The 27,940-nt window shown below is 35.7% G+C and overlaps 1 protein-coding gene across 7 annotated transcripts in view; it reads right to left on the bottom strand.

Annotated features, from left to right (window-relative positions):
• The window catches only part of MEF2A (myocyte enhancer factor 2A), a 165,496-nt gene that overhangs the window by 66,036 nt on the left and 71,520 nt on the right, over positions 1-27,940 (bottom strand). For all 7 annotated transcript variants that reach the window (XM_060617787.3, XM_060617793.3, XM_060617788.3 and 4 more), the window contains one exon: positions 27,082-27,272. In XM_060617787.3, the coding sequence (XP_060473770.2) occupies positions 27,082-27,135 (54 nt within the window). In that variant the 5' untranslated portion in view covers positions 27,136-27,272. The remainder of the gene's footprint in view (positions 1-27,081; positions 27,273-27,940) is intronic.

Raw genomic sequence — 27,940 nt, 5'->3', positions numbered from 1 at the left:
AACCTATATCCAGTCCTCCAATCCATTTTTACCTCACCACTTTGTTACTGTCTATTCTCATGCCCTTTCTTTCCTCTCTAGATTTCATGGTCCATCACTATTTTCACTCCCTTACAAACACACATACTTTACCCTTCTCTCATGAACATACTTGCCTGGCACAGCCCCAACCAGGAACTAACGCCCAATACATCACCAATTATCCCTGTATCTTTATCCAAGTAGCTGATAACTCCTGGGAACACACAGGCATGCACACACACACACACGCCCCTCTGGTGTTTCTGAACTGATGACCATAAATCTCAGCTAACACTCAACACTGCCTAACCATCATAACTTGGTTTGTTTCTCATTAGCCCATTCTCCAAGTCAACTATTTCCCACTTTCTCTGTCTCAAGTCCACTCTCTGCTCATAACTTTGCCTCAAACCACTTCCCATCATCATATCTATCAGTTTAAACACTTCACCTGTAGCTTTCCACATTCACCCCTCTGCTGTTACTGCTGACTTTTCTGTTCCTATTCCTTTCCAGAAGTATCATTCTCTCCCATCAAGCTGTCCTTCCTCTCCACTAGATCAAAGACCAGAAGCACAGAAGCATGTTCTAGCATCTCCCTGGACTCCATACTGCCCCTCCAGTTGCCCCTCCTCTTTGATCTACTTCACAGTAAACATGTTTGAAAGAAATGTCTGTAGTTGTCATCTCCAACCGCTTACCTATTCTTTCCTCAACTACTGCAATCAGACTTCCATTCCCCAGATTCCACTAAGACTTGTCCATGTCATCATCAGCAACCTAATTAATGTGATTAGAGTCAATGGTCACTTTTCTCGTTCTTACCTTACCATATACCTCAGCAGCACTTTACACAGTTGACCATATTCACACTTTCTTCTTCAGGTGTTTTATGACACAACACTGTCCTGATTTTCCTCCTAATTCAGGGCTTCCTGTCAGCCTTTACAGCTATATCCTCTTCCTTCAATGAGCAGAAGGAAGTGCCTCACCTCTACTTACTGAAGTACCTTTAAGCTTTAGACTTGGGCTCCTTTCTCCTCTTTACCCTCACATCCTTGCCAGGTGATTGCATCCAGCTCCATGATTTTAAAAACAAATATGCTCTTTCCATATTCTTCTCCATTTCAGCACATGGCACCACCTCCCATTCACACAGAACCAAAAAACATGTAAGAGTTATCCTTGGTCCTTCTTATTCCCATAATCTGCCCTATCCAATCCATCAGCAAATTGTGGCGACTCTACCTCTAAAACGTATCTCAAATCTATTCACTTCTATTCACACCACTATCAGCCTGGGCCAAGTTACATCACCTCTCATGTATATTACTGATATAATCATTACATTGAATTTTCTGCTTCATCTATTATACCCTATATGTGCCACATACCTGCCCAAGTGATGTTTTTGAAACATAAATCAAATTATATAAGTAAAAGTTCAGAGTTTTTCACTGCATTAAAAGTAATATCCAAACTCATTAAGTAAACAAAATAAATTATCTGGCCTCAAACTCTCTATCTAAAGTTATTTCCCTTCACTCTCCTTTACATCCATTAAACTTCACTGATGTGTGGGGCGCCTGGGTGGCTCAGTCGGTTAGGCATCCGACTTTGGCTCAGGTCATGATCTCGCAGTTTGTGGGTTCGAGTCCTGTGTTGGGCTCTGTGCTGACAGCTCAGAGCCTGGAGCCTGCTTTGGATTCTGTGTCTCCCTCTTTCTCTGCCCCTCCCCCACTCTCACTTTGTCTCACTCTGTCTCTCAAAAATAAATAAATGTAATAAAAAACTAAAAAAAAATTCACTGGTGTGTGTTTATGTACATATGTGCACACATGTGTCTTCCTTAACTACCAGCTACTTTCCTCCTTAGGCATTTTGTTATTTTCCCTATCTGTGGAACATACTTCACACTGCATGTTCCTAATGGTTCCTTTCCTAACCTTTTGAAAATAAATATCATTATTTAATCTTTTAAAAACTCCTTATAATATAAATGCACAAACACATATATTAACTTTATATAAATGCATATATATGGAATGTAACATTTTATGCTTGCCTCCCTACTTTCTCTTGCACCAACATCATCCCCTTAACCAATGTTTCTGATTTAGTATTTTTCATTCTACATTTTTGTACAAGATTGCATAACCATATTCACATGTACATGTATACACACAGAAGGGATTTTTGTCAGCCATTTTATAAAACTGGGACTCTACCAATACTCTCTATTTCGCTCATTCAACCACATCTTGTAGGTATGCCTCTAAGTCAAATGGTATACTAAGGTATTCTTTTAAATAACTTCACAATTGTTTCATATAAATGTTACAATTGTTTTGCTAGTATGAAAGATATAAAATAAAAATCTTATTTCTGTAACATGCATTTTCCTAATTAGTAGTGATTAGACATCTTTTTCTTGTATTTGTTGTTATTTGAGATTTGCTTTCTCTAAACTGCTTATCTTTTGATCATTTTTGTATTGTGATGTGCATTTTACTTATCTAAGTAAAAGCTCCTTGTACAGATATATTAACTAGGTTTTACAAATACTTTCCCAAATTTCTCATTTACATATTAACTTTGTTTACATAATATCTGTCATTAAGAAGTTTTAAATTTTTATTACTGATTGCAATACTGTGTCTCAGAATCCTGGCATTGTATTATATCACTATAGGAATATAATGAATATAAGAATACCATTATTAAAGTTCACTATTTTAAAATACTGAGCTTTAAATCATTTATGTCTTGAAATGCACCTAGATGTACTTGCTGCATTAAAACTCTGAATTTACCAAAGTTTAGTCAGAAATGTTTTTCCAGGGGCACCTGGGCGGGTCAGTCAGTTAAGCGTCTGGTTTCGACTCAAGTCTTGATCTCACGGTTCATGAGTTCAAGCCCCACACCAGACTCACTGCTGTCAGCACTGAGCCCGCTTCAGATCCTCTGTCCCTCTTTCTCTGCCCCTCTCCTGCTTGCATGCTCTCAAAAATAAATAAAAAAAAAAAGCACTGAAAAAAATTTTTTCCATACTTCCAGTACTGAAGAAGAGGAAGAAAATGACAATCAGCAAAGCAAAAGCATTTATTCCAAGAATAATCCTTACTCTAGTCAAAGACTTTCAAATTAAGTGAGCTATGAACAAATCAGCAGTAAGACTGAGACAAGTAATGCTGCTTCAGAATATCCATTAAGCATGATGGAAGAAAACTCCATAGTTCACTATCAGTAAGTAAAGGATGCCAGTCCCTGTTTTCCTTTCCAAAAATACTTACTCAAAAACATTTCTTCTAAGTTACCAAAGAGCTCAAGATGAAGAAAGGAATTGGTGGAGGACAATTTATAATAATCTCTTCTCTATTCCTCCAACTTACTCCAAGCCAAAAAGAGCTTTTTCAGCAACAGAAAAATGTGCATAAGAACACACTTCCACTTCAGTGACACCAAAGACATAACGTTGAAAACTACAATATCAATATTTCACTTTCAAGTTTTATGAATAAAATCTTTTTTCATCTTATCTATAGCACTTAGTCGATTTTTTAAACACTCTGGTTTATTGCTAACAACTTATATGAGAATATAAAATTAACTTTATATTCTTATAAACTCTATCATCCCTTTAACTTATTGTTTTTAAGTAATTTCAAACTTACAGAAAATTTTCAATAAGTAGTACAAAATTTTCCATATATCTTCAACCAAACTCCCCAACTGTTAACATTTTACCATGTTTTCCTTCCCTAAATAAATACCTGTACACAATTTTTTTCCTGAATTCTTTGAAATAAGACAGAGGTTATATATAAGGTCCCTCTGCCCCTAAATAATTTTTTTTTTCAATTGACGAAACATCATTTATTGAAAAGACATTCCTTTTTCCCCATTGAATTATCTTGACACTTTTGCCATAACCTAAATGCCAAAATCTGTGTAGGTCTATTTCCCAACTCTCTATTTTGTTCAATTGGTTGATATATCTATCTTTTAGCCAATAGAAAATTGTCTTGACTATGGTGGCTTTAGATTTAAAGTTTTATATATTTTTTCAACATAATACTTAACTTTATTTTTTTTAATTTACATCCAAATTAGTATATAGTGAAGCAATGATTTCAGTAGATTCCTTAGTGCCCCTTACCCATTTAGCCCATCCTCCCTCCCAACAACCCCTCCAGCAACCCTCAGTTTGTTCTCCATATTTATGAGTCTCTTCTGTTTTGTCCCCCTCCCTGTTTTTATATTATTTTTGTTTCCCTTCCCTTATGTTCATCTGTTTTGTCTCTTAAAGTCCTCATATGAGTGAAGTCATATGGTATTTGTCTTTCTCTGACTAATTTCACTTAGCATAATACCCTCCAGTTCCATCCACGGAGTTGCAAATGGCAAGATTTCATTCTTTTTGATTGCCGAGTAATACTCCATTATATATATACATCACATCTTCTTTATCCATTCATCCATCGATGGACATTTGGGTTCTTTCCATACTTTGGCTATTGTTGATAGTGCTGCTATAAACATTGGGGTGCATGTGTCCCTTCAAAACAGCACACCTGTACCCCCTGGACAAATACCTAGTAATGCAATTGCTGGTCGTAGGGTAGTTCTATTTTTAATTTTTTGAGGAACCCCCATACTGTTTTCCAGAGTGGCTGCACCAGCTTGCATTCCCAGCCCTCAAATACTTTCTTAAAAACAAGGACAAACACAATTACCAAAATCAGAAAACAAGGATATAGCACTATTATCTAATTTACAAACTTTATTCAAGTTTCACAATTATCTCACTAATTTCTTTTATAGGGGAAAAAAGACTTTAGTTTTTTCCCTAGCTCCGGGATCCAATTCAGGATTCGATGTTGTATTCAACTGCACCCTGTTTAATCTGAAATACTTCCTCAGTCTGTCTTTCAGGACCTTGGCACTTTCTCTCAATTTGACTTTGATGTTTCTTTCTGATTGTTTAGACTGCATTTTAACAGCTTAGAAGTGATGTTCTCTCCACAATATGTCACATGAAAAATGCACATGAAATCCATTTGCCCCCTAACTGGAATTGTTAACTTGGTTAAAACAGTGACTGCCACATTTTTTCCTTTGCAACATTAGTATTTTCCCCCTTGTAAGTAATAAGTATCTTATGAAAATTGCCATGTAAATATCCTGTTCACTTATCAAACTTTAATAAACTGATCGTAGCATCCACTCAAGATTCTTGCCTAAAAAAATTACTATGCTGGTTGTCAAATGGGGATTTTCTCATTTCATAATACACTGTACCTACATTTACTACCAGTTGCATTTTATTGTTAAGACAGTTTGCTTTTCCTCCATTTATGCATTCATTCATTCACGTCAGTATCAACTCACAGGTTATTTTATTCTATGAGTTATAATCAATTAGTATCTTTATTTCTTTTGATGTTTAAATGGTCTTTGATTTTACCAGCAAGAGATCCACTATGCTGGTTCCTATGGTATTCTTTTTCTTCCTCAGGAACTGCAATTATATTAAGTTGGACCTCTCTTAACAATCCCCCTTTACAATCACCTTCTCTATAACCCCTTGAACATACTTATTTCCATTCACTTAGTCGTTTTCCTGCTTTCCTTCAGTGATCTTACTAAGGTTTCATTACAATCTATTCTTCTATGGTCACTGTGTAATTTAGTCTTTGCTTTGATATATTATCTTTCCTTTTCTTTCTGGAGTTCAATCACTTTGTTTCATCTATGCCTTAAAAAAATCCATTTCTATTCTTCCTATTTGAAAATTTTGAGTGATTAAAAAAATTTTTTTAACATTTATTCATTTTTGAGAGACAGTGTGCGAGTTGGGGAGGGGCAGAGAGAGAGGGAAACACAGAATCCGAAGCAGACTCCAGGCTCTGAGCTGTCAGCACACAGGGGTCAAACTCACAGACCAGACCACAAGATCATGACCTGAGCCGAAGTCCGATGCTTAACCAACTGAGCCACCCAGGAGCCCCAGGAATGATGATTTTTTTTTTATGTCACATTCCTAAATACTTATTTACAGAAATCTGTTTCAGCTTGGGAGTTATCATATAACAAGTTTCTTCCACTTTTCCATTGTTTGGGGGCAACAAATTCATCACCTGAACAGCTGTAAATTGTCATTTTGTCATCTTCTTTGTAACAGTTTGTATAGGTAGAACTGCTGGCATCAAGGAATTGCAATGGAAAGGACTAGCAGTGGGAGGATGGATTAATTAGCCTTCACTCAAGAGCACCTCTTCTTTTAATGGAGTACAGTATGGTCTCTTTAATGGAAGGCTTTTGAGGGGTAACAGCAGTAGGGAGAGGAGTTTTCTATTATTCAATATATACTTTCTGTATCTTCTTTTATTTGACGGATTCCTACTTCCCTTCTTTTCCAACTAACAAGCATTTTTCAAAGATTACCTCTGCCTTGTTTATACCTTCTTCTCTCTCAAACAGTTACCTTTCCAAGACCACTTCCTTGAATGGAATAAATTTTAAACCCTTTACCTCCGGTCTGTTTTATCTACAAGTAGTATTTTTCAGAATTTTTGTACTTAGGGTAGACTTTCCTTTTTTGGTAATGATTTCAAATCAACTTTAGACAGTCATAAAGTCTCTTTTCTTTTCCACATAGTTTTTTCTGAAGTATGCTTGCTTCCATCAAAGACTTGCAGAACTTGAAGAAAACAGCATATTGTTACTTGGTAATATTTTCCAACTTCAAGTTAAAATGAATTTGGACATTCTTTGCTTTCTAGCTGTGCCAAGGCTATATATAGGTTTTGTATAATTCGAATTGTTTTTTACGCTTTTCTGTATTGATTTTTTTGGAAATTATGTTGGAAGAATCAAGATTTATTCAGCCCCCATGACCTTGATTACTAAGAATTCCTCCCAAAATTTCGAATCTTTGTTTTCATTACTTGTTTTGTCGTGGTTTCTGGAGTTCTCTGATCCTTTCTCATCTTGTCATTTTTGGTCTCTTTTTTGCACTTAAAGAGTCCCCTTTAATATTTCTTGCAGCGCTGGTTTAGTGGTTACAAACTCCTTTAGTTTGTGTTTGTCTGGGAACCTATCTCTCCTTCTATTCTGAATGACAGCCTTCTTGGATAGAGTATTCTTGGCTGAAGATTTTTCCCATTCAGCACTTTGAATATATCATGAAACAGATTTATAAATTTCTGTACATGAAACATGTTAGATATTTAATTTTATTTTAAGCATTATCAAATCTAAAGAATCCTCTTTCAAAAATATTTACTTGGAGAGAGAGCATGCGTGAGTGGAGGAGGGGCAGAGTGGGGGGTGGAGAGAGAATCCCAAGCAGGTTCTGTGCTGTGCCATGTATCTTCTTTATCCATTCATTAGTCGGTGGACACCTGGGTTGCTTCCTTATCTTGGCTATTAATGCTGTAATAAACACAGGGGTACATATAGTTTTGTAAATTAGTGATTTTGCTTTCTTTGGGTACATACCCAGTAGTGTTATTCTTGGATCACAGGGTAGTTCTATTTTTAATTTTCTGAGCAGCCTCTACACTGTTTTCCACAGTGCCTGTACCAATTTGCATTCCCACCAACAGTGCACAAGGGTTCCTTTTTCTCCATATACTCATTATCACTTTTTTCTGATCTTTTTGATTCTAGCCATTCTGACAGGTGATCTCTCATGTGGTTTTGATTTGTATTACCCTGATAATCAGTGATGTTGATAAGTATCTTTCCATGTGTCTGTTGGCCATCTCTAAGTCTTCCTTGGAAAAATGTCTATTCAGGACCTCTGTCCATTTTTAAATCAGATTGATTGTTGTTTTAAGTATTGATTTGTATAAGTTCTTTATGTATTTTGGATATGAACCCCTCACTGGATATATCATTTGCAAATATCTTCTCCCATTCAGTAGGTTACCTTCTCATTTTGTTGACGGTTTCCTTTGCTGTGCAAAAGCTTTATATTTTGACACAGTCTCAATAGTTTATTTTTACTTTTGTTTCCCTTGCCCTAGGAAACATCTACAAAACTGTCTATAATTGATTTCAAAGAAATCACTGTCTATGTTTTCTTTTAGGAGTTTTATGGCTTTGAGTCTCACATTTAGATCTTTAATCCATTTTGAATTTAATTTTGTGTATGGTTTAAGAAAGTGGGCCACTTTCATTCTTTTGCATGTAGCTGTTCTGTTTTCCCAGCACCATCTGTTGAAGAGACTGTCTTCTCCCCATTGTATATTCTTGCCTCTTCTGTTGTAGATTAACTGACCATATTAAGCGTGAGTTTTCTTCTGGGCTCTCTATTCTGTGCCATTGATCTATGTGTTTGTTTTAGTGCCAATACCACACTGTTTTTTATTACTACACTTTTGTAGTATATCTTGAAATCTGGGACTGTGATATCTCCAGCTTTGTTCTTTTTCAAGATTGTTTTGACTATTTGGAGTCTTTTGTGGTTCCATACAAATTTTAAGATTATTTGTTCTGGTTCTATGAAAAATGTTATTTAGAAAGGAATTACATTAAATCTCTAGACTGCTTTGGGTAGTATGGACATTTTTAACAATTTTTGTTCTTCAAATCGATGAACATAAAATATCTTTATATTTATGTCATCTTCAATTTCCTTCATCAATGTATTATGGATTTCAGAGTACAGGTCTTTTACCTCTTTGGTTAAGTTTATTGCTAGGTACTTTATTATTTTTAGTGCCGTTTTAAGTGGGATTGTTTTTCTTAATTTCTCTTTCTGCTACTTCAGTATTTGTATATACAAATATAACAGATTTCTGTATATTAATCTTACACCCTGTGACCTGACTGAATTCATTTATCAGATCTAGTAAGTTTTCAGTGGAGCCTTTAACGTTCTCTACATATAGTATACCATATCATCTACAAATAGGGACAGCTTTACTTCTTCCTTACCAATTTAGATGACTCTTATTTCTTTTCCTTGTCTGATTGCTGTGGCTAAGACTTCCAGTTCTAAGTTGAATAGAAGTGGTGAGAATGGAAGAGTGAACATTCTTGTCTTGTTCCTGATCTTAGAGGAAAAGCGCTCAGTTTATCATCACTGAGTATGAGGTTAGGTATGGGTTTTTCATATACTGTCTTTATTATGTTGAGGTATGTTCCCTCTAGGCCTACTTTGTTGCGAGTTTTTATCATGAATGGATGTTGCACTTTGTCAAATCCCTTTTCTTCATCTACTGAGATAATCATATGGTTTTTACCTTTCTCTTGGTAATATATCACATTAATTGATTTGTGAATATGACCCATTGGAACCACTCTTGCAACCTGGAATATATCCCACTTGATCATGGTAAATGATTTCTTTTTAATGTATTGTTGAATTTTGTTTGCTAAGATTTTGTTCAGGATTTTTGCACCTGTGTTCATCAGAGATACTGGTCTGTTGTTTGCTTTTTTTTGTATTGTCTTTATTTGGTTTTGGTATCAGGGTAATGCTGGCTTCATAGCATGAATTTAGAAGTTTTACTTCCTCTTCTATTTTTGAAATAATCTGAAGAGAATAAGTATTAACTCTTCTTTACATGTTTGGTAGAATTCACCTGTGAAGCCATCTGGTCCTAGACTTTTGTTTGTTGGGAGTTTTTGATTACTGATTTAATTTCATTGCTAGTAATCAATCTATTTCTTCCTGTATTAGCTTGGGTACATTATATGTTTCTAGGAATTTAACCATTTCTTCTGGGTTGTCCAATTTGTTGGCATATAAGTCTTCATAAATTATCTTATAATCTTTTGTTTGCTGAAGTGCCAGTTTATTTCTCCTCCTTCATTTCTCATTTATTTGAGTCTTCTTTTTCTTCTTGATGAGTCTGACTAAAGGTTATCAATTCTGTTGATCTTTTCAAACAACCAGCTCCTGATTTCTTTAATCTTTTCTATTATATTTTTAGTCTTTATTTCTGCTCTAATCCTTATTATTTCCTTCTTTCTACTGGCTTTGAGTTTTTTGTTTGTTTGTTTGTTTGTTTCCCCCTAGATCCTCTAGGGGCAAGGGTGTGTTGTTTGAGATTTTTCTTGCTTCTTCCTTTATTGCTACAAACTCCCCTCTTAGAACAGCTTTTGCTTCATCCCAAAGATTTTGGATCATTGTGCTTTCATTTTCATTTATCTCCATGTATTTTTTTTTTTTAATTTTCTCTTAGAAATCTTTATTGACCTATTCATTGTTTAGTAGCATGTTATTTAGTCTCTGTGTTATTTGTGTGAACAAACTGAATAAACTGAAAATCAACAACTCTTCTTAGATCCCTCAGAGAATTGGGGTCACAGAGCAACTTGTGCCCCCCAAATTGGAGACAGACAGGCAGATACTGAAAGTCATAAACTGCCAGAGCCACAAGAAACCTTTACAAAAACCAGTACCAAGGTAGGAAAACGTGAACTATAATTGATGTATTGCTGGAGGCTCAGTGTAGACAAATATAAAAGTTAAAAAATCCAGGCAGGGATAGGGTGCCTGGGTGGCTCAGTCAGTTAGGCATCCAACTTTGGCTCAGGTCATGATCTCACGGTTCATGAGTTTGAGCCCCACATCGGGCTCTGTGCTGAGAGCTCTGAGCCTCAAGCCTGCTTCGGATTCTGTGTCTCCCTCTCTCTCTGCCCCTCCCTTGCTTGCACTGTTTCTCTTTCTCAAAAATAAATAAACATTAAAAAATTTTTTTAAAAAACAAAAAAACTCCAGGTGGGGTCTAGGCTTAGGGGGGCATGCATACACTTTTGTGGATTTTACACTTACTAGGTTCTCACAGTAAAGATCAGAGAAAAATCCCCTTGTGCTTCCAGCAGGGAGAGTGGAAAAAGTAGCCATTTTGAAATATGCCAGAACATTCTATTCTTCAGAGGCCTCCCTTCAAGACAAAATATTTTATCAGAGCCTAACTTACAAGGGTATTATCAGAGTCCAACTGACCTGGGGAAAAAGAAATATCCAACTCCAATTCTCTCTAGCCTTTAATGTGAACAAAGGGAAATAGTCAATCCATTCTGTCCCACCTAAAGATGGGGTGCAGGGACTGAGAAACACTTATAAAGTTCAGAGTCCACAGGCACAGGTTCACTAGAAGACTGACCTAATCGTGAGACTACAGAACACTTCCCCTCTCCCCATATCTCACTACATTACTAAAGGCCTTTTTACTATAATTCCTTTTACCCAGTACATAATGTCTAGCTTCAACAAAAGATTACAAGGCATACTAAATGGCAAAAAAATAGTCTGAAGAGACAGGGCAAACATCAGAAGCATTCAGATATAGCAGGAATATTCGGATTATCAGACCAGCAATACAAAATAACTATGATCAACAGTCCAAGGAAAGTACTCTAATGGAAAAAGTAGACATTATGCAAGAATGTGTGGGTAATATAACTAGAAAGATGGAAATTCTGAAAAACATTTTTTTTTACATGATGATGACAAAAAACACTAACAGAAATGAAGAATATCTTCAATGTGTTCATTAGCAGGCTGGAAATTGATTAAAGAAAGTATCTCTAAGTTTGCAGATAAGTCTACAGAAACTTCCAAAAGTGAAAATCAAACAAACCAAAGGCAAAAAAAAAACAAAAACAAAAACAACAGGATATCTAAGAACTGTGGCACAACTAAAAAATATATATGTAACGTGAATACCAGAAGGGGTAGAAAGAGAAAGAAAGCAATATCTGAAGCAATAACATCCAAGAATTTCCCCCAAATTAATGTCACACAGCAAACCACAGATCCAGGAAGAAATGCCACACAGCCCCAAAACAACTTACATAAACCCCCCAAAACTACATGTAGGTATATTATATATAAACTACGGAAAATCAAAAATAAATAGTCTTGAAAGAAGCCAGAGGAAAAAAACACCTTACCTACAGAAGCACAAATATAAGAATTACATCCAATTTCTCCTCGGAAACAATGTAAGGGATAAGACAATGAAGTGATATATACTGTGGTAAGGGGAAAAAAAACCCACCAACCCCAAATTCTGTATCTTGAGAAATTATACTTTAAAAGAAATAAAGACTTTCTCAGACCAAAAAAAAAAAAAAATTTGAGGGAACTCACTGTAGCTCTGCCTTACATGAAATGTTAAAAGAAATTATTCAAAGAGAAGGAGTACCCTATAATCAGAAATGTCAATCTACATAAAGAATATCAAAGAAGGAATAAGGGAAGATAAATTAAAAACTTTTACTTTTGTTATTCTTAATTGACCTAACATAAGTTTGCTCAAAATAATAGCAACAACGTATTAGATGATTATTGTGGAATGAATTATAGCAATGACATAAGGAATGGAAAGGAGGAATTAGGAATACTTGTTATTATAAGGTCATTGTACGACCCACATGTGAAGCTATACCTGTGAAGTGTTAACCTGAAGTAGATTTGGATTAGTTGCAAATTTATATTGCAAACTCTAGGGCAACTACCAAAAAAAAAAAAAAAAAAAAAAAAAAAAAAGAAAGAAAGAAAAGTATAACTGATTTGCTAAGTTCAAAGAAAGCAAAATGGAAGCTTATAAAATACTTAATTAAAACCACAAAGGGGTGCCTGGGTGGCTCAGTTGGTTAAGTGTCCACCTCTTGGTTTCAGCTTAGGTCATAACCTCATGTGAGACTGAGCCTTGAGTCAGGCCTCTCTGTACTGGGCATGGAGCCTACTTAAGGTTCTCTTTCTCCCTCTCCCTCTGCCCTCCCCTATTCGCTCATGCTCTCTCTCTCTCAAAAAAAAAAAAAAAAAAAAACAAAAATAACAAAAAAAACAAAAAACAAACAAAAAAACAAACGAAAAAAAACCCCAAAACAAAAAGCAAAGAGTGTAAACAAAATAGGAACAAAGAGCAAAGTCAACTAGTAGAACACATATGTGGTAGTTATTAATCCAACTACATCAACAATCACTTTAAAAGTCAATGGTCTAAATACACCAGCTAAAAAACAGATTGTCAATGTATAAAAAACAGTAATTACATGCTGTCTACAAAAAAACCCACTTTCAATAAAAGACATATATAGATTAAAAATAAAGGAAGATATACTTTGCTAGTACCAATCAAAACTAACAGCTACACTAATTTCCATCAGAGCAGATCTCAGAACAAGGGAAATTATCAAAAATAAATAAAGGCTAACCAATGATAAAGGAGTCAATTCTCCAGAAAACAAAACAATCCTTAAAGCATACAATCCTAACAACAAAGCATCAGGATATATGAGGCAAAATGATAAAACTTCAAGGAAATATAAATTTAGTATCATAGGAGGAAACTTCAACACATCACTATCAGAAATGTTGGATATCAGTTCCAAGACAGAAAATCAGTAAGGACATAACTGAACTCAACAGCATCATCAATCAATTGAATATAATGGACATCAACTTCATCCAATAACAATATAATTACTCTCAAACTCACATGGAATATTCACTAAGATAGACCGCATTGTGGGCCATAAAACACCTTAACAAAGTTACAAGAATAGAAATCACACGTTATATATTCTCAGATGACAATGAAATAACAAATCAGTAACCAAAAGCTGGCTGGAAAATCCCCAAATACTTACAGATTAAGCAGCGTAATTTTAAATAACACATAGGTCAAAGAAGAAATCTCAAGAGAAATTAAAAGCTATTTTGAAGTAAATGAAAATGAAAATACAACTTAAGTTTTGGGATGCAGTGAAAGCAGTGCTTAGAGGGAAATTCTTAGTATTAGATCCATAAACTATGAAAGAAGAAAGATCTAAAATCAATAATGTAAGCTACCACCTTAAGAAATTAGAAAAGTGAGTAAATTAAATCCAAAGAAAGCAAAAGAAATAATAAAAATTGGAGCAGAAATCAATTAACTTGAAAATAAATCAAGAGGGGAAAAAAATCAACAAAATCTAACCATGATTCTTTGGCAGAGGGGTGGGGGAGAAATTAATAGAATTGATAAGCCTCTAGTCAGGCTAAGCTGGATTCACTGGTGAATTCTACTAAACATTTAAGGAATCATACCAATACTTTACAATCTCTTCCAGAAGACAGAAGCAGAGGGAACACTTCCTAACCTATTCTATGAGGCCAAGACTACTCTAATACCAAAACAGACAGACATTACAAGAAAATAAAACTACAGGCCAACAGCTCTTATGAACCACAGATGTAAAAACACTCCACAAAATATTAACAAATAGAATGTAACTATATATCACATCCATGTGGGATTTAGCCCAGGTATATATGGCTGGTTCAACATTTATTTATTTTTTTTTTCAACTTTTTTTTTTTTTTATTTATTTTTGGGACAGAGAGAGACAGAGCATGAGCGGGGGAGGGGCAGAGAAAGAGAGAGACACAGAACCGGAAACAGGCTCCAGGCTCCGAGCCATCAGCCCAGAGCCTGACGCGGGGCTCGAACTCACGGACCGCGAGATCGTGACCTGGCCGAAGTCGGACGCTCAACCGACTGCGCCACCCAGGCGCCCCATGGCTGGTTCAACATTTAAAAACAACCCAATTTAGGGGTGCCTGGATGGCTCAGTTGGTTAAGCAGCCAACTTTAGCTCACGTCATGATCTTGCTATTCTGGAGTTCAAGCCCCTGTCGGGTTCTGTGCTGACAGCTCAGAGCCTGAGCCTGCTTCATATTCTGTGCCTTCCTCTTTCTCTGCCCCTCCCCCACTTGTGCTCTGTCTCTGTCTCTCAAAACTGAATAAACGTTAAAAAAATTTTTTTTTTAAATAACCCAATTTAAAAATGAGCAAAAGACATGAATAGATACCTAAATGAAAAGGATCATACAGATGGTATAAAAGCATATGAAAAAATGCTCAATATCACATGGCATTAAGGAACTGCAAATTTAACAATGAGATACTACAACATGCCTTACTAAAATGCTGATAATCAAGAACACCAACAATGGGGCGCCTGGGTGGCTCAGTCGGTTGGACGTCCGACTTCGGCTCAGGTCATGATCTCGCGGTCTGTGAGTTCAAGCCCCGCGTCGGGCTCTGTGCTGACAGCTCAGAGCCTGGAGCCTGTTTCGGATTCTGTGTCTCCCTCTCTCTCTGACCTTCCCCCGTTCATGCTCTGTCTCTCTCTGTCTCAAAAATGAATAAATGTTAAAAAAAAAAAAATTAAAACAAAAACAAAAACACCAACAACACTAAACTCTGGCAAAGATGTGGAAAAATAGGAACACTCAGTCACTGATGGTGGGAAAACAAAATGGTACAGCCACTTTGGAGAACAGACTGCCAGTTTCTTACACAACTAAACATACTCTTACCATACAACCCAAAAATCTCACTCTGGTATTTACCCAAATAAGTTGAAAAACTTCTGCCCATATGAAAACCTACAAATGGATGTTTATAGCAACTTTTAATTCGTAATTGTAAAAAGGTGGAAGCAACCAAAATGTCCTTCATTAGATGAATGGATTAACAAACTGTGGTACATCTAGACAATGGAATATTATTCAATCCTTAGAATCAAGCCAAGAAATGACACACAGGAACCTTAAATGTATCATTACTAATGGAAGAAGACAATTTGAAAAGACTACAAAGCACATGATTTCAACTGTATGAAATTCTGGAAAAGGCAAAACTATGGTCAATAAAGAGATGAGTAGTTTTCAGGGGTTAGCAGGAGGAAGGGATGAACATGTTGAGTTCTGTAGAAGATTTTTAGAACAGTGAAACTATTCTGTATGATATTATAATGGTGGATGCATGCCATTATACATTCATCAAAACCCCACAGACCATACAAGAGTGTACAACACCAAGAGTGAATCTTGAAGTTAAACCCATGGATCTTGGGCAATGATGGTGTGTCAGTGAAGGTTTAACGATTTAACAAATGTACCATACACTGGTGTGGGATGCTGAGGGCGGGGAGGGGACGAGGCTGTATACTTGCGGGAACACAAAGTATATGCAAACTCTCTACTTTCTGTTCAATTTTTCTGTAAATCTAAAATTGCTCTAAAAAAAGTTTATTTTAAAAATGGGTAAAAAAAAATAAAAGTCCATAAGGGTACCTTTAAATAGTCTTTAGAATTGTGAAACAATTTTCTCTCTTCATCAATACCTATGATATGCTTTTTGTCCTATGAACTTTATCTAATCATTGATCTAGACTTAGAATCAATCATTACAACAGCTAGTGAAGAAGCTGAGGATCTCTAACACAATGGAAAGTAATTGTTTCCACCACAAACTTTTTTCACAGGCATAAAATTAATTGACTACACTATTACATTACAGCTATAATGTATACATGTAAAAGAGAAGCAACAATGAAAATGCATTTCACTGTACAATTCAAAGATGTTCCTTATCTTTCAATAAATTTCATTTCCTATGTAGCATGAAAAAATTTAAATGTAGTATAAAAGTTTTCATTAAATTTAGGCAAGGTGTCTGTTTTCTTCCTTTTGGGAACATCAAATGAATTTTCTATCTACACATCTTAGTATTTAACTACTTTACTCTCCTAATTTTATAGAGATCTAATCTCCTTAAAATTCTTAAAACCTTGTATTTCCTTTGTGTTTTTCAGTATACAAAAGCACAAAGCACCACATACAACATAACCACAGAAATATCCTGTTTGTTAGTGAGCTGACTGAAATGAGGGTTGAGAAAAAGTTTCTTTTAATTTGAATTTTTTTTAACGTTTATTCATTTTTGAGAGAGCATGAGTGAGGGAGGGGCAGAGAGAAAGGGAGACACAGACTATGAGGCAGGCCCCAGGCTCTGAGATGTCAGCACAGAACCCAACACAGGGCCCAAACCCATGAACCATGAGATCATGACCTGAGCCAAGTCTAACCTGAGTTCAACAGACTGAGCCACCCAGGCGCCCTGTAAGTTTTTTTTATTAAAACTTTCATTTGACTAGAAAATTTAATTAGCCAAAACAATCCAGCCTGTGTGGTACTTATTTATATGAAAGTTGTACCACATATCCAAAATAATTTTTATGAACTATTTTTGAATACTGGCCTACATTTGATATTTTCAAATTCTCAGCATGAAACACAAATTACAAGTTGGATAAAAAAAATCTCAACATCTATTGAAATATTTGTTTTTACAAATAGATTTTGGGAGCTAACAAAAAGCAAATGGAATTCAGTGGGAGAAAACAGGAAAAAGAAGGAAAGGATACTGATTACTTTTTAAGGTAAAACCATTCTGCCTAGGAGATTAGATTATACCAAAATAACAAGATACAAAGCAAGAAAATATATTTTGCCCCTACTTTAGAGTTTGCAGTTACAAGTTTTTGGTTGTCATGCAGGGATTTTCCTTCTCAATTCAGCTTTACAACACATCTAAAAGTGAGTATCAGTCTCCTAATAAGTATACTGTTAATTAGTAATGTGGCAATACAGCTACATTTCAGCTCATAAATTTCACATGAAGCAGGTAACATAACCTAAAATTCAGCTACTTAGAGAATACAGACTACCTAATTACAATTTAATATTCAATTTATTATTCCAAGACAAGTACTATTTTTAAGCTGAAGATCGAAATTTCATTAAAAAGACAAATTTGTTATTTTAAGTTCAAGAGAAATATTTATTTTCAATTGGAAATGGAAGAATGAAACCATGTTTACTCCTCTTTTAAGTCACTAAAAACATAAATGAATGAATGAATGACCGACCAACCAACTATGGGTTTTCTTTAAGGAAAAAGTAAGGCCTCCAAAGCATAAATTTTTATCTGCCAAACTGGAGAAATTTAAATACAAATGAAATTCTTCACAAAAGTAACAATGTCACAGCCCTGTGAAGGTCTAGCCAAAGATCCTTTGATTAGTGCTGTAAGATTCAAAAGTGAGGTAAGATCTTGAAAGAAGTGGGGGAAGAAAACCAGTAAAGACCCTGTTTTAAGTACAGAATATTACGGGATGTAAAACCAAAAAAAAAAAAAAAAAAAAAAGAGAGAAGTCTCCTTTGCTAGTTTGTACCTAATATCATTGCATAGCATAATGACCTAAAAAGTAAGCCAGTATCGGGGCGCCTGGGTGGCGCAGTCGGTTAAGTGTCCGACTTCAGCCAGGTCACGATCTCGCGGTCTGTGAGTTCGAGCCCCGCGTCAGGCTCTGGGCTGATGGCTCGGAGCCTGGAGCCTGTTTCCGATTCTGTGTCTCCCTCTCTCTCTCTGCCCCTCCCCCGTTCGTGCTCTGTCTCTCTCTGTCCCAAAAATAAATAAAAAACGTTGAAAAAAAATTAAAAAAAAAAAAGTAAGCCAGTATCACTCAGAAAAGAATCAGGGGAAAAAAAATCATGACAGATAAAAACCACAGTAAGGAAATTTAAAAAATTGAAACAGAAATAAAACATTAAAATGAATAAAGATGTTGGATATGGTCAACAGATAATAAACACTAAAAAAGCACAGAACAATTGGTAAAGAAAAAATATTTGTTTAAAAATAAAGCCATGTTAGAGAAATTACTGCCTGTGCTCTCTTCTAGGATTTTTATGGTGTCACATCTCACATTTAGGTCCTTAATCCATTTTGAGTTTTTTTGTGTGTGTATGGTCTAAGAAAGTGGTCCAGTTTCATTCTTTTGCATGTGCCTTTCTCTGACATTGGTCATAGCAACATCCTTCTAAATATGTCTCCTGAGGCAAGAGAAATAAAAGCAAAAATAAACTATTGGGACATATTGGGAGAAATAAATATTGGGACTATTGGAAGAAATAAAAACTTTCTGCATAGCAAAGGAAGCAACTGACAAAACAAAAAGACAACCTACCAAATGGGAGGAGATATTTGCAAATGACATATCCGATAAAGGGTTAATATCCAAAATATACAAAGAACTTTTGCAACTCAACACCCAAAAAACAAATACTCCAATTAAAAAATAGGCGAAAGACATGAACAAACATTTCTCCAAAGAACACATTCAGATGGCCAACAGACACGTGAAAAGATGCTCAACATCACTCATCATCAGGGAAATGCAAATCAAAATCACCATAAGATAATCACCTCACAGATATCAAAATGGCTAAAATAAAAAATGCAAGAAACAATAAGCATTGGCAAGAACATGGGGGGAAATAAAGAACCCTCATGCACTCTTGGTGGGAATACAAACTGGTGCAGTCACTGTGGAAGACAGTATGGAGGGTCCTCAGAAAACTAAAAACAGAACTACCCTAAAATCCAGTAATCACACTATTGGTGTATTTACCCAAAGAATACAAAAACACTAATTCAAAGGGGAAGGGATATATGCACTCCTATGTTTACTGCAGCAATATTTACAAACTATGGAAGCAGCCCAAGTGATTGATGAATGGATAAAGAAGGTTTGGTATATGTATACAATGGAATATTATTCTGCCATGAAAAAAGAATGAAATCTGGCCATTTGCAACAACGTGGATGGATCTAGAAAGTATATTTCTAAACGAAATAAGCCAGTCAGGGAAAGACAAATACCATATGATTTCATTCACATGTAGAATTTAACAAAGAAAAAATTTAACAACAACAACAACAACAACAACAACAACAAAAAAAAAGGAAAAAAAGAGAACAAACCAAAAAGCAGCTCTTAACTATAGAGAACAGATGGTCACCAGCGGGGAGGTGGGGGGCTGGGGGGGCACGGAATGAGTGAAACAGGTGAAAGGGATTAAGATAAGAGTACCCTTTGGAGCACCTGGGTGGCTCAGTCGGTTAAGCGTCCAACTTTGGCTCAGGTCATGATCTCACGGTTTGTAGGTCGAGCCCCACATCAGGCTCTGTGCCGACAGCTCAGAGCCTGGAGCCTGCTTCAGATCCTGTGTCTCCTTCTCTCTCTACCCCTCCTATGCTCACACTCTGTCTCTCTCTCCTCAAAAATAAACATTAAAAAAAAATAAAAAATAAAAAAAAAGAGTACACTTTTCTTGATGAGTACTGAGTAATATACGGAACTGGTGAATCACTACACTGTAGTGATTCACTACTGGATGGATTAGTCTATTAAGCATCTGACTCTTGGTTCTGGCTGAGGTCATGATCCCAGGGTCATAGGATTAAGCCCCACATGAGGCTCCTCACTGAACGTGGTGCCTGCTTAAGATATATACTCTCCCTCCCTCTCCACACCACCCTCTCCCCCTGCCTCTTCTAGCTCCTGAGCTCTCTCCAAAAAAACAAAACAGAAAAAAGTATAGCCATACCAAATGAAAGAAAACAAAACAACCAAAATATTGAAAAGGCACATAATTTCCATGCACACACAAACGATAAATAATCAAAACTCATGGCATATTTTGGTTAAGTTACTAAATGTCAAGTCACTTGTTAGGAGAAGAGAAATACATACTCAGTCTGATACTGGCAAAGCTCAAAGCTGAATACCTTGAAATCATCTCTGCAATGTTCTAGGGAAAAGCTATGAGGTCCTAGAATTCATTATACCTACCCAAGTCATATTTCAAGTATAAAGCAACAAACACTCTCAACATAAAAGTACTCAGGAAGTATAGCACCCATAAGCTCTTCTTGGAAGAAAAAACAAAATAGAACTACTTGCTGAAAAAGTCCAGTCATCTAAGTAAAATATAAATTGAAAGACACTGGATTTTTTTCAGTTTTGTTCAATGCTGCATACTCAGCTTCTAAAATGCCACATGGCACTGAGTGGTGCTAAAAAATTCTCTAAATGAATCCATAAACCAGGAAACAGATTAAAACAACAAAAGAATGCAAAAGCCACAGTAAAGGACCAGTGATAATCAATGAATCCTTTCTATTTAGAACTACAATTAAATAACTGTGGAAATTAGGATTACAGAACAGAATACAACTACTAATTTCAACAATATAAAAAATTGCCAATTCAGATTTCTGAGAACACGTTGATACAGGATCTACCTCCCTCGGAATTAACCCAGTGGAACTAAAAGTATTATGAATCGTAAGGAATAGTGGAGAAAAGTGTCAGAAACCCCATATTATGCTGGAATATGTACTTGGTGGCTGGGGGCGGGGGGGGGGGGGGCGGTGCAGGAATGTCATGTGTGGAGGCCAGTACCCTGAATAAGAAACCCCCGGTAGGGTTATAAGAAGACAAATTTTAAAAAGAACAGCTGTGGTTCAGCCTTGTGCCTCTCCTCTTCGTTCCTGGGACACTCAATGCCTGCCACTTCATAACAGGGATTGGCAGCAGTGCTGGTGCAAACAAATGTCCTCTAGAGTAACATCAGAGCATCACAGAAGCACTGTTTAAGAGGAGAGTCAAAAAAAACACAGGCAGGAATGGACTAACCTTTGGCACTGATTTCCCAACCATTCTTAATCAAAACCTGCAGGGTTCGTAGATTTCCATCTAGAGAAAGTAGATCTTCTTCCAATGTTCTGTTCCTTGGGGGACTCAGTGTAAAGCTGTAATCTGAGGAGTTCTTGAAGGATACAAGGAGTGATATGATGGTGACATTTTTGATGCCTGAGGCCCTCTGACAAATTAAAGTCAGTTAAGATGGTATAAAATAGTCTACATATACAAACAATACCAAAGAATAAAATCCAAGTACACTGGCAAGTCAAGAAATATGATCAGACTAGATTTAAAAGAATCCAGCCATATGCTACTTATAAAATATATAGATAAAGCATAAGGACACAGTAAGGCTGAAAGCAAATGCAGAGAACTAGACCATATCAAGAAAATATTAGCTAAAAGAAAGGTGTAGCTATATTAACGTAAAACAACGTAGATTTAAGATGAGCATGCCTCACTGAGAATAGAGAATATATTGAAACATTGACCATAGAGGATATATTGAGAATATACTGAAAAATTGGCCAAGAAGGTAGAACAATTCTAAATATGTATGAGCCTAATGAAATGTCTCAAAATATATAAAACAGTACATATTAAACTAATAAAATACAGAAAGAAATGGACAAATCCGCTTTTAGGTAAGATGGAGCAACTGGTAGAAGACCAAAACTCACTGAGATCCACCAGATAAACAAAATAAAACACGAGAGAGATCTGTTTAAAGACCCTGGAAAGCTGCTGAAGGAAGAAGGATTTACGATGCCAAGATTCTAGAGGGGTGAGAACCTGCCTGATGTAAAACAGTGTTCTGCGGCAGCTTTTCCCCTACCGGCCTTTACACATGCTGGGTACAGGGCAACTAAGCTTCCAGCCTTTGTTTGCACAGTGGATACAGAGCTCTGATACAGAGCTTTTGTCCTAGGTTTTGAAAACACAAAACTGAAGACTCCAGGGGTCAATAAACTAGTGAGAAGGGAGGAGTAGAAGCTGAGGTGGTCACTCTGAGGCTGCATGGGGTAGGAGGTTAAAAAGAAAAGCAGAAAGCCTCAAAAAAGTAGACTGGAGTTTTCTGTAATCTTCCAATGCTGAGAAAACAAGAAATTTAAGAAATGCTCCAAGGACTGGGCCCCAAGAACACACTGGTATCAATGTTGAAAGCTTTGAAAGACTACTCCCAAAAGTAGCCTCCTTTAAGGGCAACCAAAAGCTTCATCAAAACTGCAGCCTAGCTTCCACTCAGGTCAATCTCTAGTTGGTCTAAGATACTCAGTACCTAATTTCAATTGTAAGAGGGAAGGTTAAATCATTTCTGCAGGAAAGTACCATAATAATGAATATCTATATCTTTCATATACAGTATCTAATAGCTCATAAAAAACCATTAAGACATGTCAGAAAAAATGACCATATATTTGAAAACAAAGAGAAAAGGGGATCACATATGACGCTACAGGTAATCCAGATATAAGAATTCGCAGACAAAAAAACTCTATGATTAGTATTTTCCAAAAAATAGTGGAAACTGGATAAAATACATGAAAAGATGGGCCATTTCACCAGAGACCTGAAATCTGTAAAAAGAAAAACAAAAAGAAATTCTATAATTGAAAACATAATACTAGAAATTGTTACTAGGTGTTTTAATAGCTAATTTTTAAAAAAACTAAGTAAAAGATTACTAGAGCACAGAAAACAGGTTACTACAAAACAGGCCATTCACTACAAGACACTCGGGGAAGGACAGAGAAAAAGTAAGAATTCTAGGAGAAAAAAAGCATAAGAAATATATGAGACATAGTCAAAAGGACTAAGTTACATGTAACTGGAATCCCAGAGGAGGAAAGAATCCAGCACAAAAAATATTTGAAGACAGCACAATAAAAAATTTACTACCCACGAAAAAGTAAAAATCTTAAAAGTAACCAGAGGGGGGAAAATGCATTATCTTGAAAAAAGTCGGGGGGGGGGGGGGTTGGTTACTGAAAGCTGGTCTCTCCAAAGAAATTGATTTAAGTGATAGAAGTTAAAAGACAGTTGCTTTAAAATATCAAGAGACTATTAACTGTCCACCTAGAAATCTATAACCAATGAAAACAGCTTTTCAGAACGAAGATGATATAACTCCATAAAAAGCAAAATTGGGCAAAGGATTTAAATAGATATTTCTCCAAAGAAACAGCCCCACATGTGTATGATTACTTGATTCATGACAAAGGCAAGCAGTGAAGAAAAGATGGTTTTTGCAATAAACTGTACTGGGTCAGCTGAATATCCATCAGGAAAACAAATCTCGACCCCCAAACCTCAAATCACACACAAAAATAAATTCCAAATGGGTAACAGATCCAAAACATGAAAGGTAAAAAACAGAAAAAAGCATAGGAAGAAAATCACCATGCCCTTGTGATAAGTAAATATTTCTTCAACATAACACAAACAGCATTAACCATAAAGGAAAAAAAGGAAGGCAAACTGGACAACATTAAAAGAAAAATGAAAAAGTGAAAAGGCAAGCCATGGTATGAGAGAAGTTACTTGTAATGTACATAATGAACAAAATGCTCACATCATATTATACACAGAATGTATACTAATTAATAAGAAAAATATAGTCAGGTAGCCCACTAGGGGGAAAAAATGAAGTAAACAGTAAACATCTTTTCATAAAACATATGAAAAAGTGATCAACTTCATCAAAAATCACAGAAACTTAAAATTAAAATGTTACTTTTGCTCACCTACCATAATAGCTAAAAGGAAAGGGATAAAAACTAGTATTGGTGAAGATTTAGAGCAGCTGAAACTTTCACACACCGTTAGTGTAAATTATAAATCAGCACAATCACTTTAGAAAACTCTTGCTATTAGAGCTGATCACAGGTATACTCTGACTTAACCTGTACACCTCGGAATATACCCAAATGTTCATGTGTACCAAAGACACACATAAGACTAATCAAAAGAGCACTCTTTATAATAGTCTCAAAATAGAAAACAACCCCAAAGTCCATTTACAATAGAAAAAATAAGAATATAGGTTGTGGTCTATCCACACAATGGAATATTATTTGTTAATGAAAATGTACCAAATATATCTACATGACATGCAACAGTAACATTAATTTCACAAACATGATGTTGCACAAAGGGTGCTGCTCACATAAACTCAACAGGCATAATAAATCTATGTGTCAGAAGTTAGGTTAGTGGGGCAGAGAGGTAATGACTTGGGAAGACATGACAGAGTTTCTGTGGTGGTGGTGCACTGGGATATGCTGGCTACATGGCCATGTACTTTTTGCAATAATTCACTCAGCCACACTTAGGACTTGTGTTCTTTTCTTTATACTTTAATACAAAGTTTACTTGTTAAATAGAAGTGTATTACACCAAGAAGGACAAACACAAGGTTTCACCAGAAACTCCCAAATGGAAGTGAAGTGAATGAAAGCTTCCAAGTGGAAGTGAAGTGAAGCAGCTCTTTAAGTGCATGATAGTGTCACCACCAAGATTTTTCATTCACTGTTCTAAAGACTTGAAGTGTGATTTTATCTTACTAGCTCAAAAAATCCAATCATTAAAACCTGTATATGCTATACCTCCTTCTGTACTGCTCCCTGAACTACCCCAACCAGAGGCTGGTGCTTCCTTCCATAAACTCTCCCATCACCTAAGCTTACCTTCTGTTTGCCATATAGTTAAATCTTCTGTGTTGCCTATATATTTTTAATGAGTTCCCAGTGCTTAACACAGTCTCTCCCAGAATCAGTAGGTATTCAAATGTGGATGAATAACTGACATAAATTCTGCACAGAAACGTTTTTCCCATTTTAATGCAGGAATAATGAAACTTTTAACTCAGAATACACAAATTCAAAATGATAAATTATGTCTATGCCTAATCAAATCGGAAAAATCAATTGCCCAACTACCTATTCTGTTTCTTTTCTGCATTCTTGGCCAAAATCATCTAAGAAAACATTCAGACACCCTTGCCCCATTTGGCAGCTTGGCAAGAAGATGACCTAGCAGGTAAATTCAACATATTAATAGGCAAACTGTAGTTGCTGAGTTATAGTGGCAGCCTCCATCTTTTAAACAAGATCATTTCCTTAATTAACAAATTCTTTACACCGTTACTTACATAATCCTCGCTCCCCTTTTCCTATTCATCATATTCCTCTAAATGGGGTCTTTTCCACTGGTAGATCCAGTGTACCTATGCTGAATTTAAACACGACTCTCTAAGGGATAAAGAGAGTCTAAGGAATGTTATGTGCTTTGCCAGTTTCTGCTTTTATGTTATTCCCTAATAAACATATTTTACATATTAAACATTATGTGTGTTTCACACACAATATAAGGTGTAGAGATGTGCCTCATCTACAGGTCACAATCTTCAAGTTTATGAAGGGACATTTACTTGCAACCTTGCTTAGAAACATCCCTTTGGAATGATGGAATGGTTATTTTATCAGTCTTCCCTATTTTATCAACCTTCATAAAGAATCATACTGCGTGAGCCTTACCCTTTACCTGAAGAATCTTCATTAGATGAAACAACTGTTCTCTTTAATTTGGTCTATAGGCAACTCTAATCACTTCCACTAACTTCTCTACTAGCAGCTCAGCTGAGTTTTGTCTACAATTATAACTGTATTTCCAAGTGAATTACTACTCAGACTTTGCAGAACATATCTTTAATATGGTTCTGTTTTTTGGTAAGCTTCCAGAAACCAGCTTTTCTAGACATTTCCCCGGACAGGCAACCTTTCCAGAGACAGCATCTCTCCCTCCTGCATATGCTCTGAATACCAGTTCATTTACAATATTCTATGAAACCATTTTCCTTCTTTTTTCTAAACCAAGGGCTTGGCAACTTTTTCTTAAAGGCCAGAGAGTAAAGATTGTAGGCCTATGGGCCACAATCTCCAGGGCCCCTACTCAATTGCAGTCTCCAGGGCCCCTACTCAATTATGTCGTTGTAATGTGAAAGCAGCCATAGACAATAGGTAAACAAATGCACATGGCAGTGTTCTAATGATTTATTTATCAAAACAGCCAACCAGACCATGGTCCATAGTTTGCAAATCCCTGCTCTAAACTCTTACAACTTCTGGTCTTCACTTCATATATCAGTATTATTATAATTATCCTGAATACTTGTAAGAGTTTATTGACATTGGTGCTGAAAATTAGGTTTGGTATGTTTTATCAATTAAAACTGAGATAAATACATAAAAGCTTTAGAAATGTTTGTGATGAGTTAGAAAAAGAATTTTATTTCTTGGTTAACCAGAAAATTTAACTGACCAAAACACATGCACTGATAACTACAGTTAACTTAGGTATTACCTAATTATGAAAATAGAGGTAATAATGTATAATAATGACCAATACATAAACAAACATATTATGATAAATCTACATAATTGACAGTAACAGTGGGACTACAGTGATCTTGCTTTTCTTCTTTTTCCCCTGTTTTCTATAATTAACATCTATGATTTCTATAATAAGGAAAAAAAGTTTAAGACACATGACAAGCTAAAATGTTTATTAAAATTTTTTATTTAGTTTGGAAATAAAAATATTTAGACTTGAAATTAAGTTTAAGAAAAATTCAAACCAATCTACCTTATGATCCTTTTTAAAAAATATTCACATCAATTAAATAAATAAGTTAAAATTTTCATTTACCTGTCGGTTCCTTTCATCCATTATGCGTGTGATTTGTATTTTCTTCCGCCCCATTTTCAGTCACCTTTCCTTCCTTATATTCCAAATATTTAATTCAAAATTAATTTTCTTCAATACCCTAATGCATCGTACACAGCTTCTATTATTTCAGCTTCTAGTCCAAGGGCTACAGCTGAAATTTTCTATAAGATCTAAAAGAAAACACAAATTAGAAAATTTAAGTTCTATAAGTTTGCAAATCATGAAAATGTTATACAAATTTCAAACCTGCTTCTATGCTGCACATGGCAGCATTATTAGTTGAAATTCCTGGTTATATAAAATTGGTAATTAAGTTGAAGCTTTGTTAACTTTACCCCTAAAATATCTCTTGAATCTTTTAGTGCCTCTAGCTCTGGCTGAAAAGAGTACAATTATAACCTTCAAGTTTTTCTCAATGCATATAATAATAGCAACAACAAGAGCCAATGCTTACTGGGATTTTTCTATGTGCCAGGCACTTTTCTAAGTACCTGCCATGTCTTAACTCATTCAATCCAAACTGAAATCTTCTTAGTTACAATTATCATCTCCATTGTATAAATAAGGATATTGAGGCACAGAGATGCTCAGTAATGTTTCTAAAGTCACACACACAGTAAAGGGCAGAGCTTGGAATATGAACTCAGGGACTCTGGCTCCAGAACCTCTCTTTAACATTATAGAAAATCCCTGAAAGTTTCTGATGGCCTCCATGTCAAAGGATGATCTGGGTAGCCCCAATCTACCTTGACACACTATTCTTGCAAACTGTCCTAGCCACCACCAAAATTACTATCTGTCAACCCACAAAGGCACTATACGATTTCATAATAATATC

Source organism: Panthera onca, chromosome B3, assembly GCF_046562875.1.
Source record: "Panthera onca isolate mPanOnc1 chromosome B3, mPanOnc1 haplotype 2, whole genome shotgun sequence".
NCBI classification, from domain to species: domain Eukaryota; kingdom Metazoa; phylum Chordata; class Mammalia; order Carnivora; family Felidae; genus Panthera; species Panthera onca.
This window is presented reverse-complemented; position numbering and strand designations above follow the sequence as displayed.